The 15,050-nt window shown below is 35.9% G+C and overlaps 1 protein-coding gene across 1 annotated transcript in view; it reads right to left on the bottom strand.

Moving 5' to 3' along the window:
* Window positions 1–2,227, bottom strand: part of LOC114323012 (protein RETICULATA-RELATED 4, chloroplastic) — a 31,562-nt gene extending 29,335 nt beyond the window's left edge. Inside the window, exon 1 of the mRNA XM_028270469.2 lies at window positions 1,478–2,227. Coding sequence (XP_028126270.2) covers window positions 1,478–2,011 — 534 coding nt within the window. The 5' untranslated portion in view covers window positions 2,012–2,227. The remainder of the gene's footprint in view (window positions 1–1,477) is intronic.
* Between the last annotated feature and the right edge of the window lie 12,823 nt (window positions 2,228–15,050).

Genomic DNA, 15,050 nt, shown 5'->3' with positions numbered 1-15,050 from the left:
GGCATGCAGTGGACTTGGTTCGTTTTCCACGAGGTCCAAACGTGAGTATTGTAGCTAAAGTCATGTCTAAGCGAGCCAGGGCCGGCCTTGAGCTAAGTCCACTAAGGCTTGTGCCTTAGGCCCCAAAATTTGGCCCAAAAATAGGGCCCCCAAATTCGATAGGAGTAGTATATCAAAATTTAAATAGGCCCAATTTGTTTTTATTGTTTAGAGCTAGTCTAAAGGGTTCCAAAAAATTCTATTGGGCCCAACTAAAAAAATCATTTAATCACAAATGTGGTAAGGCCCAATTGAAAAAAATAAAATAAAATGAATTAAAACATATACAAGTAATATTTTTGCCCAAATTTTTCTCTCATAAACTATCCGATTTTAATGGAATAAATAATTTTAATATAATTTTTTTACCCTATGTCTTTATCATATTTTAATTGAACAAAGTTTCTAAAAATTTTTTGCCCTAAATTTGTTTCATTAAATTGTGTTCCTTAATTTCTTTACTATAAGATATCAGATAGTGAGTGGATTGGTGTGTTTTGTGTGAAAAATTGATTATATAGTCAAGTTTTCTTTTCATTTATGTTTGTTTCACACTAGTGGTGAAGCAAAATTATTATCTCACTCTTCAATTTAACACAATGTGAAATAATTTATGTATGTTTCACACCGCTGAAACATTTCATTAATTAGAATTGTTGATTAATTAGTTTGTTTTGTTGATTTGAACTATACCTTTTTCGTAACTTTTTTTTCTTTTTTTCTTTTTTGTATTTTAGAATGAATATATTTTGATATTTATTTTGGTATTAATCGGCGCAGTGGTGCCAAATAGGATGATTTTTATCTTTATTTTTGTGAATATAGGCCCCCTTTTTGGGTTTCGCCTATTTTTGTGAATATAGGCCCCTTTGTTGGGTTTCGCCTTAGGCCTCTGAAAATTCAGGGCTGGCCCTGAAGCGAGCTGAAATAGTGCAGGATGAAGTAAAATAGAAGCTAGAAAAAACCAATGCCAGGTATAAGGAGGCTACTAAAGTATTCAAGGAAAGAGATTCAGTGATGATTTACTTGCACAAAAATAAGTTTTCGATGGGCACGCACAACAGGTTGAAGCCAAGCATATATAGTATCATGCTAACGAACCGCTTTATCCGTACTTAAACTCGAGGTCAAGCTCTCACCAAGTAGAGAGGACTGATGATGTGCAAAAAGTGGCTCCAATTTCTTGGAGCAGTTGGATAGAAAGATTGCTTGAGTTGAGCAACAATTAAATAAATATTTCCCCTTTGGTAAATCTTGAATGAATAGGAAATTATTCAATAAACATTTCCTTCTTAACGTATTAATCAATCAATCAAACCACAATTACAATTTGCGACATTGGATCACAAAATCATGGCATTGAAAATCAAAAACCAAGTATCTACACTAATATACAAATTAAAAAACAGAACACACTCAAGCGAGAAAAAGAGAATACCTTAGTGAAGATCCCAACACCACACTCCATGGCGACTTTGGCGAAGAAGAGATCATCAGCCAACAACCGCTCCTTAAAGCCACCGAACTGAAGCAACCAACGAAACAGTGGCGATTTCTCGAGCTCAAAGTACCGCAGAACTATGGATCCCGGTATTTTTCCAGACTCGATCGCCGCCGCTAAATCCTTAGGAATGCTGTCCAACGACCGCCCCATCTCTGCCAAAGCCAGAATAGCCTCCTTCTTGTTCCCTTCGAATCCCTCCCCTTCTCCACCTCCTCCTCCTCCTCCGCCGCCTCCGCCTGAGCTACTGCCATTTCCGCCGTCGCCGCCGCCGCTGCCGCCGGAAAACACTAAAACCGGCCGGTTTTGGTTGTGATTTGTTCGCCGGGTGAGAGTGGTGGTGGTGGTGCGCGTACGGAGGCTTAAGAAGGTAAGTGGTAGTGGTGATTGTGGGCGCGATGAACGGACAAGAGTGAATTTGGTGAAACTGAGAGAGCAACCGGAGGGTGTGAAACCGGTGGCCATCAACATTTTTCACCCTCACTCTGTTTGGCGTCACCACCTCTTTTTTGTATTGCTCTCTCCCTGTCTCTCTCTCTCTCTCTCTCTCCCCCAAAACCCATGGCTGAGATTTACGCAAGGCTTATCCTAGGTTCTGTTGGGCATATTTTGGAAAGTTCGCAAAAAGTAAGGCTGTGTTTTCGACAGGTGTTCCGAACAGATTTTCATCAAATATAGCATTTATTTGGAGCTTTTAAATTATAATTTTATATTCATTTTTGAACTCTTTTTTAAGTGCAAAAATCATTCATCGAGATGCATTTATTTGGAGCTTTTAAATTATAATTTCATATTCATTTTTGAACTCTTTTTTAAGTGCAAAAATTTAGTTTTTTGAACTTTTTTTTAAGTGCAAAAATTTAGTTAACCCAGACATACAGCCCATTCATTGAGATAGTGTTCAGTTTTTTTTTCACCAATTATTTTTATATTTTAAATAAAAAATATTTTTAAAATTTTTTATGAGATTTGAATAAAATTTTGTATTGTGTGTTTAGTTATGAATTGTAAATTTCTTAATTAAATATCATATGTCACATCATTCATTTCAAACTCAACTCAAAATTCTTTTCAAAATTCATAATTAAACAAATTTTTTACATCCAAATCATAATTTCAAAACTCATAAACTCAAAATACAAACTCCAGAGTGTTTTGGAAATTAGTAAAAAGTTGATTTTTTAATTTTTTTTTTGATGGCTTTTCTGTGACTTTTTTGGAAGAACTCGATAAAAAGCCAAAAAACTAGCTTTTTACAAAGTTCCCAAATTGCTCATCTATTCTCAAATCATAATTTTAAAACTCTACCAAACGCAAGCTAAGTTTTTTGGGTTTTAGTTATTTTTAAGGAAAATGTTATGATTCTAAACAATTTTAAAAAAAATTTAACAAATTTTTTATATGGGTATGGGACTTACACAAACTTAAATTTGTGTCTTACACCTATGTGAGAAGTTTAGTAGAAAATTTGATAAATTATTTGGAATTCCTAGCAAAACTCTTTTTTTTTTAATCACATCACTTTTCTATTTATTTATTTCTTTTGCATATTTTTTTAAAAAAATAAAAAGAGTCAAAAAATTAGCTTTTAATTGACTTTCCAAAATAAGCTAGATTTGATAATTCACAAGCAAAATTGATTTGGATTTTAAAAACGGTTTTTTGAATTTTTAATTCGCTTTTTTTTTTTTTGTTATATAATTTTAGTAATTTTTTAAACTATTTTAATCAATATTTTATAATTTTTAGATTTACTTAATCTTGATATACTTAAAAAGTATAAAATTTGTACAAAATAAAATATAAAAATATACTAAATTTTCGTATTTTTTAGATTTTTTGTATTTGATGAATTTTTTAAAAATTTTATCATAAATATTATACTTTTTAAGTGTATTTAGATTGAATGTATCTAAAAAAATAAAAAAAAAATTGTGCAAAATATTAGAAACATTCAATAAAAATAAAACAATATGAAAATAAAAAACTCAATTTTCAAAAAACAAATATAACCAAACTAATTTTTTTTATATATATAGTTTATTTAAATTTAAATTATTTTTGTCTAATTAAGTTAGAGAAAATTACATTTCAATGGAGTAGTGAAGAAATAAATGCATTTTTATGTTGATGCAAGTGCCTTGTGTCCATAGTGCAAGTGGATTCATGTGTTTGGTACAAATATAATTTGTTTAAACACTTCATTTACTTCTTTTTATAACTGTTTTTTTACTGTTTCAACGGGAAGGCAGCACCACCCACATATCTGCTGTAATTTATTATTATTATTATTATTATACTATTTTACTATTTCAATAGAAATGCTGCACCACTCACATATCTGCTGTAATTTAAATATTGTGTATAAACTGTTTCAATTTATTACTTTCAATAATTTATCCCACCGGATGAATAGTACCTATGACGGTGAATAGTAAAAGTGGTAGGTTTCTCTCAAATTCTTTTGGGGCTGTTTTTCAACATCTAAATTATGTGATTTGAAATTGTAAAAGTGGAGGGGTTAGCCACCCTTCCTTCTACTTGTTTACTAACTTGATCCTATTTAATTTTGCTCGCTTCCTATAGCTTAATTTCATCACTATTGTATGCTATTTAGGGGGCTTTTAATTTATTTCAATGATTTGTGTTTTAAATATCAAGTTTGTTTCTACTAACCAATTAATTAAATTCGCATAATTATCTCTGCAACCTCCATCCATTCTTTGCTTATTTCGATTAAAAAGTTGTGAAAAATTAAGATTGTGGTTCAAGTATAAGAAAGGAACTCTTCCATGCTTAATGGTTTAATCTCTTCGGAGGTTCATTACCAAATGTATAAAACGTTCTTTACTTAATGGTTTAATCTCTTTGGAGATTCACTACCAAAGGCATAAAACGTTTCATGCTTAGGAGGTTCATTACCAAAAATATAAAAACGTTCTATGCTTAATGGTTTAATCTCTTTGGAGATTCACTACCAAAGGCATAAAATGTTTCATGCTTAGGAGGTTCATTACCAAAAGTATACAACGTTCTATGCTTACTGATTTAATCTCTTAGGGGATTTACTACCAAAAGCATAAAACGTTCTATACGTAACGGTTTAAATTCTTTGGAGGTTCACTACCCCAAATGTATACATGTTCTTATACTAAAGCACAATCTTTTATTTTTCATTTCTCTTCATTCATCAGTGTGTTTATTTTTAAGGGACTAATTGACCCTTGAAAATTACTAAGGAAAGTGTCAGTGTCACTTATTATAAAGTTTGGATTTCAAGTCATTATCACTCAAGTTTGCGTTTTTCTAAGTCATTATTACACATCTTGAGTTTGACTAGTCCTTGTTGCACATCTTGAGTTTGACTTGGAATCCTCTATCGCTTGTAAATAAGTTTGACTCTTCCTTTGTAATTTCTCTCGAAGAAAATAAGATTTGTTTTTCGGGTTAAGTTGATGCTTGTTTCTTTTTATTGCGCTTTGGACTTAGTGGACGTAAATATCACCTTTGCGCAAACAGGAGAAAAGATAAAGAAATGGAAAGGTAATAAAAAGGCTAATAAAATTGGTTTAAATTGGATTACAACCGAAAAAAAGAACCAATATGATTAATTGAATTCGATCGAACGTTATACCAAGTTTATTATGTCAAGGCTTGTCTTATATCAATTCATGATAACTTGGTGAACCTTGAAGCGTCTCTACTTCCCTTCTTGAATTCACTTCATGATAGGAGGGAGGGGTGGTTGTTTATTCATTGCATTTGTTGATCATTGTCCATATTGTATCCGAGATCATCAGGCAATCAACTTGCTAATTGATGGTTTTGGAGATTATTCCAACCCGCTCTTGAGTATTTTTATGATAGAGAAGGGTAAAAAAAAAGACAAACATGGCTAAAAATACCCTGTCTGCATTATTTCACCTCAGGTACAAAAAACAGATTTCCACAAGAAAACAAAGTATTGGATTTATTTGGGGCTCGACTGAGTCGCGGTTTGGGGTTGACAAGCCTCCAATAAATTGCAAAACAATACACTTTTCGAAAGCAGTAACTAGGGGTGAAACAGAACAAATCCCAGCAAGGCAGACAGAGTAATTCCTGAGGAGCATCGAGCAATCATTGCATATTATTATTGTAATAAATTAGACAGCCCCTTTCATTTATTATTCATTCGATTTTGTAATAATTATTTATTCGGACATTTGGACATTCGAACCCTCCTTTGCGAGGACAAATATGTAATAAGTTGCATGTCTTCCAACCCCCATTCTTTCTCCCTTTTATTTCAGTGCTTATGATGGTTAGGTTAGGGACATCATGTTTAATTAGCATTTTCCATGATTTGCATTCATTCGTTTATATGCATAAAAGTTCGGCTCATCATATTATTCAAATGTCAAATTCAAGCTCCTTACTTGCATACATGCTCTATCACATGCCTTGAATTGACTCACATGCCATACTAGTAGCCGAACCTTAATTGCACGTTGCTTGTGTTGCATTAGTCATTAAATTAGGATCATGCATTTTTTTTTTCTAACTATTTGCTTTCTTTTTGGACTCGCTTTCGAACATTAAGGTAAGCATTTTTGCTTTAGCATAATGCATAAGTGTGAATGTTGTCATATCAAAACATACTACCATGAGGCTAACTGCTTATTTGATATACCTGTTTGAATGCCTGTGGATGAAAGCTAATCACTTGAATTGGGATACTTTGATTCATGTATATATGAGATCACCATTTTCAGTGATACATATTTAAAACATTTTTTTTTCAAAACAAACATGAAATCAAACGTTCCAACTTTTCGTGAAATTAGTCTATACTTGTATGTTACATATAGAACAAGAGCATATACTGTAATTAAAAACCACATCATGATTAGTAGAGGCCGATCTTTGATCAGGTGAGTGGGGTGTTCAATTATTGACCTTCCCCTCTCATATCTAAGTTCCCGAATTAAGATACTTTGGTAATGACGAACTAATGGCCTTTGGCACGAGTCATGGGTTTACTAAATTTCACAAAAATAAATATTTAGGTGGCGACTCTGAAATCTGGCAAAGCAGTTCATTTTTGGCATTTGATTCAAACATCGATTTTCCAAAAGAAATTGCCGGATTTGGACTCTTTTTGTGTTTCCACTGTTTCACATTGCACTTGTGAAATTAGAATCAGAACCAACACACAAGTGGAGTCCGAACTATAAGGGCTATTCATCCTTTCGAAAGGGAGCGTGAAAAGCCGAGCTACGGTGCCCAATTTTAAGACTTCATATAGGGCTTAAAAAATTTGAGGGTTAACCCATTCTCCAACATCGTTGCCTCCTCCCAACGTCACCATTTCTCTATTCTTTTTCAAACCTTATATATATCTATATATATCGCTACAGGAGTTGTCGTCACAAATGGTTAGCCAAGTGTCGCGGGATATGATGGGTAGCTAGAGATATGAATTGTAATGTGGTGGTTACAGGGTGATAGATCACTAGAGGTAGGAACTGCAATATGGTGGTCATAGGTTGCTAGAAATGGGATCAGCGATGATATTGGTAGTGAGGTGGTCGAACAGTGACAGGATTGGAAAAACGGTACCAATGAGGTAATAAGTCTAGGAAGGTGGTTAACAACGGGTCTAGGAAGGGAGTAGTGGCAATGATGAAGAAGGAGATGGCATTTCACAGTGAGATCGATAGTTGTTGGTGATGGTTGTGGCTAGTGGTGTGTAATGGTGTGTATTAAGATATTGAATTTTAGAAATTTGTCCAAAAATGTAATTTGGTAAAGACACAATAGTAATTAAAAAAAAATTAGGTTGTAATGTATATTGAGAGAAATGGTGGTGTGTAGATAGAATGGCCCTTAAAAATAACATATAATTTAACAATTTTCATTTAAGTGGGTTAAGTTTTTATTTTATTTTTAATTTTTTTCAATTGATGGGAGATTTAATTTTAAATATTAGAAGCATTATTACAATCATTAAGCCCAAATTTGAAAAGAAATAAACACAACCTCACACTACACTCCCATACTACGAGAGAAATAACAACTACAAAGGATATCAAACTCTTCTTCCATATAGGAGTTGAAACCACAATCTCACACTACAGAGTGTTGCTATATAACCATTAGACTAAAAAGACCCTAATTTCCATATGGGTTTAGTTGCATGGAATAAAATAGTTACTTCCTTGCTACAATTTATTCAATCATATTAAATCAAATATAAATGTTTATTCCCCATAAAAACTAATAAGTAACTTACATTGACTTTCTCTGAGATTTGAAGAAAAAGTCCAGTAGTAAGTTTCACATATTTTACATGATATTGGGCTTTAAAGTTGCAATTTACATAACACTTAATTCTTTTTTCATCAATAATCGATTAGACATATAAATGAAAAAATAATTTTATTATCTCTTTTTTACAAAATATATATTGTAGCGCCCCTAAATTTATCCTCCTTTTTTGTAATTAAAACCATTTAATAATCCCAACCATTAAAATGAATACCATAAAGAACATGGTCTTTTACTCAAAATGATCTCTCTCCCATTGAACTATCCCCAGTGAATTACATCATTGTTTCATTAACATACACTTACAAATAATAATAGTTCAAGGAGTAAGAGAATTCAAAAGTATGCCCTAGTGGTGTACACATTTTGAGAATAGTCCTTGATTACAAAAAAAATGGACATTCAGTCCCAAATCACAAAATAGCTTCGGAGCTTTGACAAGTAACACCCATTAAGCTTTCATACTCTATTCAAAACACTTTGCCAAGTCATTTGGGTGGAGTCACAACATTAGTTCCTGAAATGTTGTTAGTTTGGAGTAAGCTAATGCCTAGTAGGAATACTATTAACAAGATATATAAATAATCGAGATGCATATGATCAAGTTATGCCCATGCTATAATAAAATCCATATTTTTTCTTTTAAAATTTATAATGCTCAATGCACAATTTCCATTTAAATATTCATCCATAATGATGGGATGGTAAATACGCTATGATGTCCCAAGCAAGAGCCATGAAACCAAACATACGTATATTGATTTATATATGGAAATTATTCCCATATTTGTCAACTCTAAAAATAGCAAGGAGATGGGCACCCAAAACCTTTCATTTCCACATTTGTCGACTCCTGAAACAACAGGCTCGTGGACACCCAAAACCATGTTTTTTCACATTTATCGACTCCTAAAACGGCGGGCACATAGACACCCAAAAACCTTTTCCTACATTCGCCCAGTGATAAGCTCAAGACAGGGCAATTGGGCACATTGACTCCCCACGCGGGTACCAATACAACACAACCATTTCCAAAACCCGACTTAACTACCCAAACTCATATGCTATTTACCCCCTTTCAACATTTAGTCACAAGATTGTAGGATTACATGAGAAAGTTATAATGCACATGATGCATGAGTTTTCAAATCCAATTTACCTAAGGTTTATTCAATTTATAAGCAAGATTTAACAATGTCAACAACAAAAGGAATATCTCTAATTCTCAAATCTACAATTTCAACATTCATCAATCTCAATACGTGTATCCAAGAAAGTTCAAAAATCTCGTGTCTCAACACCTTTGCCATAATCATTCACCCAATTTTCAAGATTTGAGAGTCAATTGAACCAAGCACCAATAATAAATCAAATTTAAAAGCTAGGGTTTTTGAGAAATTTGGGCTTTTCCTTCTTTTACACTTAAAGAACCAATTTGGTTTGTTATCCCCCGCCCCTCCTTCGCCCCCACGGGTAAACCCCACCTTCGTCCCTGTCCCAACCCCATTACGGGTGGAATTTTTCAACCCCATCTCTGCCCCCATGGATACCCAATACCCGTGAATACCCCGACCACATTTAAAATAGTAAAAAAAATTGAGAACCATTTAAATTCTTAATATACTAAATAATTTCTCTTGTTTCCATATATATATATATGAACAGTGAGACTTTTAGGAATATTATTTATTTATTTTTAAACAGAACCACAAACTTTTGGTATTTCTTTCTTATATCTAATTATATTATATATAAATAAATATTATTTATTTATATATTTTTAATTATACCAGGTCGGGTTTGGATTAGGGGAGGTGATATCCTCCCCCGCCTCGCCCCAGTTGCAAGTGACTAAAATATAATCTATCCCCGCTCCACATAAGTGTCGGGTTAGGTAAAATTCACCCCATTCTACGTGGGTATGGGCAGACCCCTGCAGATCGGATTAAGATGGCCATCCCTAAAACCAATATTCATCATCAACATCAATAATCAACAATATATGTTCATAATATTTCCCAAAAATTAGGTATAAGCCCCTTTTTGTTTATGAAACCCATTTTATATGACAAAATCATCTCATACGACACCATAACTAGAAAAATACTACATATATACCTCAAATCATAGATATACCAAATTAAAAGTACCCCTACCTCGAAAATGGAAGTTAGGATTTGAAGACCCAACAAGAAAAGTTGATAAAAATGTGATCCAATTGGAGAAAACAAGGTTTTGAAGAGATCTTTGGTAAAACCAGAGGAAATTAAGTGTTTGGGGCTGGGGTTTTTCGGAATAGGTGTTAGAGAGAGAGAGAGAGAGAGAGAGAGAGAGAGAGAGAGAGAGAGAGAGAGGATATGAAAAAGTGAGGAAAAAAAGAGAGAAAAAGTCATTTTTTAAGTTGGTTGCTCCAAATAGACCACTTGAGCAATCTTTCCACCATTCGAGCGGTAAACACGAGCTTCCAAAAAATTGCAGGTTTGGAATGAAAAGTACTGGTGGCCACACTTCTACGCTTATGCGGTCAATTAACCACTTGAGCGGTCTCCCTCAACTCACGACTTGTAGAAAGAATACTAGAAGTCTCAATTCATCGCTCGAGCGGTAACACCACCACTTGAACGGGCCTACAGAATTTAAGATGTTACGACCTTTCCCCCTTAAAGAATTTCTTTCCCGAAATTTTGCTACTCCTTTCAACAACAAACATGTCAACATCCACTATGACAACAATGATAACAACAACAATCAACAACCATAGAACCATCGAATGAGGACAAGAAATCAAAATTTCAATTCAAATGGGAACGTTAAAGTCTAGACGTCAAGAAAAACATTACTATCTTTTTCACCCATTCACATGTACCATATACATGTCATAAGGAAAGCAACAAAATAGTGAATTTATACATAATCTGGGTACTTCTCACAGACTTTGACTTCACGCTTCCAAGTAGCATCTTCTACCATGTGATGATGCCACAACACCTTAACTAGAGGAATGGTTTTGCCCCTCAAAACTTGCTCTCTAGAATCTAACATCTTTATCGGTCTTTCCTCATAAAAGGTGTTCTCATCCATCTCAAGGCTTGTCCAATCCAAGACATGTGAAGGATCGAGTTCATACTTGTGACGCGTAGAGACATGGAAGACATTATGTTCCCTAAAAAGTTGTGGTGGTAAAGCAAGGCGATAGGCTACTTCTTCCACTCATTCTATGATGTGGAAGGGACTAATAAATCTAGGCGACAATTTTCCACTCTGACCAAATCTCACTAAACCCTTTTTAGGCGATATCTTCAAAAACACATGACCACCAACCTCAAAAGATAGAGTTCTCCTCCTCCGGTCGGCATAGCTTTTCTGTTGGCTTTAAGCTGTAATCAATCTCACTTGAATGAGAGCCATCTTCTCAGTGGTCTCATGAACTAACTCGGATCTAAGCATGGGTGAGTCCCTTACCTCGGTCTAACATATCGATGATCTACAAGGATGCTTATAAAGGGCATCGAAAGGTTCCATCCCAATGCTAGCTTGGTAACTATTATTGTAAGCAAACTCCGCTAGAGGCAAGTGTCTCTCCCAAGAACCCTTGAAGTCTAAAACACAAGCTCTCAATATGTCTTCTAAAATTTAGATAGTGCGGTCAGACTAATAGTTAGTTTGAAGGTAATAAGCAGTGTTAAAAGTTAGTTGAGTACCGATAACACTCTGTAGACGCTGCCATAACTGAGCGATAAAACGAGGGTCTCTATTCGAGATAATGCTTATCGGAACCCTATGAAGTCGGACAATCTCTCTAACATAAAGCTAGGTCAAGTAGTCAACTAAATCCCCCATACACATAGTAAGAAAATGAGCCGACTTAGTCAGTCGATCCACGATGACCCAAACCATGTCATTACCTCTTTGTGTTCTAGGAAGGCCCGAAACAAAGTCTATAGTGATGTGTTCCTACTTTTACTCAACTATCGGTAGGGGTTACAACAACCCGGCTGGCTTTTGGTGTTTTGCCATAACTTATTGACATGTTAGACACTTAGACATGAATAAGGCCATGTCTCACTTCATACCCCTCCACCAAAATTGGTGACTAAGATCATGGTACATTTTTGTGTCTCCCAGATACACTGCAAGGCGAAAATGGTGGAACTCCTAAAATACTTCATATCTATAGGATTCTAGCACAAATAGGTGATTTAAATACTGGACACTCAAATTAGAGTGTATAATCAAACCCTTATCTTACATTGGAGATTATCTCTTAGATTGTCTCCACTTTCGGATCATTCTATTGTGCTTCTATGACCCGTGTGACAAGTGTAGGCTATGCAATGACTATGAATAAAGTGGCATGCTTCGTAGACTCGCCAAGATACAAGTCAAACTCACCAATGTCGCCCAACATCTCTCACTCTCTAATGGCAAAACTAGCTATGGTATTCATTGACTTCCTACTCAAAGCATCGGCCATTACGTTGGCCTTTCCCAGGCAATAGTGCAACTCAAAATTATAATCTTTCATCAACTCCATCCACCTCCTCTAACATAGATTCAAATCTTTCTGAGAGAACAGATACTTGAAACTCTTGTGATTTGAGAACACATCAAACTTCTCTCCGTACAAGTAGGGCCTCCAAAGTTTTTAGGGAAAAAATAACCTCGACTAGTTCTAAGCCATGAGTTGGGTAGTTCTTCTTATGACTTTTCAATTGACGCAAACCATATGCCATGATCCCAAACCTTTCCTAGAGGCATCACAATAAACGATAAAACATGAACCTTTCTCCGAGGTAATAAGAAATGATGCGATCATTAATCTAGTCTTTATTTATCGGAAAGATCTCTCTCACATGCCTTTCACTCCAAACAAATTTCACCCCTTTTCTAGTCAACCTAGTCAAAGGTGACGCTAGAGTAGAGAAGTCCCTCACGAATCAGCTATAGTAACCGGTGAGACACAAGAAGCTACGGATCTCAAAGGCATTCTTAGGTCGTTCCCACTTCCGCACTACCTTTATTTTTGAAGAATCCACAGTAACCCATCCCTAGAAACAACATGATGCAAAAATTTCACCTAAAAAAGCTAGAATTCACACTTCTTGTACTTAGCGTACAATCAGTGCTCCCTAGGCACTTGTAGGACAATATGGAGGTGCTCTTCGTGCTCACAAGGTGAGTAGATCAAGATGTTATCCACAAAGACCATTATGAATTTATCAAGATACTCTACGAAGACTAGATTCATCAAGTCCATGAAAGTGGCAAGGGCATTGGTTAAATCAAATGGCATGACGAGGAACTCATAGTGGCCATATCGAATATGTAAGGCCGTCTTCGAAATGTCCTCATCCTTCACTCATAATTGATGATAGCCTGACCTTAGGTCAATTTTTGAAAAACATCAAGAACCCTTAAGTTGGTCGAAAAGGTCATCAATTCTAGGCAACTAGTACTTGTTCTTGATTGTGACCGTATTAAACTTGTAGCGATCAATGCATAACTGCCATGAACCATCCTTCTTTTTAGCAAAGAGAGTCGGTGCTTCCCATAGAGAAGTGCTAGAGCATATAAAGCCCTTGTCTAATAATTCTTGCAACTGCTCTTTCATGACGAGCAATTTGGCCGGTGCAAGGTGACATGTAGATAGGTGTCGTGCCAGGCACTAAGTCAATGGAAAACTCGACCACACGGTGAGGTGGTAATTCAGTGAGATCTTTTGGAAACATTCGGGTATTCGCAAACTACTATAGGAAGAATACCCCGAACTATGCTACCCTTCTTGGCAAGCATGATTGCAAGGAGGAAAACTAAGTTCGCCTCGACCTTGTAGGTCACATAACGGCGGTAACAAGCTAACGTTTCGATCCCCCAAAAAATAAAACAACCCACATTCGATGTACACATAGTAGCCCTTTTACGGTGATAATCTATGGTGGTGTGGTAGGAAGACAACCAATCCACACCTATGTTGACATTAAAACCTGACATATCCAATACAATGAAGTCAAAAGAGAGTCGGTGATCGGTAACCTCAATCTCACAACCACGACATACCTGATTCAAGATAACTTTACCCTCAATCGGTGGCTCTACTATGAGCGAAGACTCTAATTGGCCAATATCTAACTCTAGAATAGTTACAAATGTAGATGATATGAATGAGTGAGATACTCCTATTTCTATCAACACATTGGCCTAACTATTGAAAACAAGATATGTACCTCTCACTATAGATGGTCCAGATGACTGCTTAGATGTGATGACGGCGTACACTCTCCCATGTGGTCTCTGTTCACCCTGGTCACTCCTCGAAACATAGGCCTACTGCATCGACTGTGCAGAAGTGGCCCCGTGCAATGCCCTAGATGCCTGTCCAAACTGAACTGGCTGATAAGTTTGCCTCTATCCCTGGCCTACCTAAAGTCTTCTCGATTGTCAGGACCCTAAAGCACTAGCCATCCCGACTAACTGTGGGTAAAACCTCTTCATATGCCCCATTTGTCTGCATTGATAGCATGTGGGTGACTGTCCTCTATCTTGAGATTAGCTCTGAGAACAAGACAATTGTTGTTGACTAAAACCCTAGTTGCACTTAGAAGCCTTGTGGCCCTACTGGCCACATCTAAAACAAGTAATTTGACTCTATCTTGTGTTCCTCGAACTACTTATAAAAACAGAACCTGAAGATTTGGTTTATTGGGGCAAAGACTCAAAAGAAGATGAACCTCTCAATTTCTTGGAAGATTCTGCTCAGGATTCCATGTAACTCAACCTCTTAAGCTTTTTCCTCGCCTCTTTCACCTCTATCATAATCTTAACATGTGCCACGGCTTTAACAAGCTGGTCCTACTGCCTAGTCATATTGCCCACTACGTTCATCAAGATCTTGGGCCTCAACCTCTTCTCAAACTCCAAGAATCGGTGTTTCTCGATCACCACAAGCTCAGGTGCAAAGCTAGATAGACTAGTAAAGGTGGCCTCAAGCTCGGCCATAGGGGCATCAAGCTGTCTTAGGTCCTTGAACTGTCTCCTCAACCTCTCCTTAGCAATGAGAGGTAAAACTTCTCCTGGAAGGCGTGAGTGGATATCTTCTAAGTGTTCTCAACTCAATTCTTAGCAGTCTTCCACATTGACCAACTTTCTTTTTCAACTAGGAAGTTGCTAGCTCTATCTCAAAGGATTTGGTGATCTGTTCTAG

Source organism: Camellia sinensis, chromosome 14 (genome assembly GCF_055761805.1).
Source record: "Camellia sinensis isolate YWXY chromosome 14, ASM5576180v1, whole genome shotgun sequence".
NCBI classification, from domain to species: domain Eukaryota; kingdom Viridiplantae; phylum Streptophyta; class Magnoliopsida; order Ericales; family Theaceae; genus Camellia; species Camellia sinensis.
Note: the sequence above shows the minus strand (reverse complement) of the source record. Positions and strands in the feature narration are given on the sequence as shown.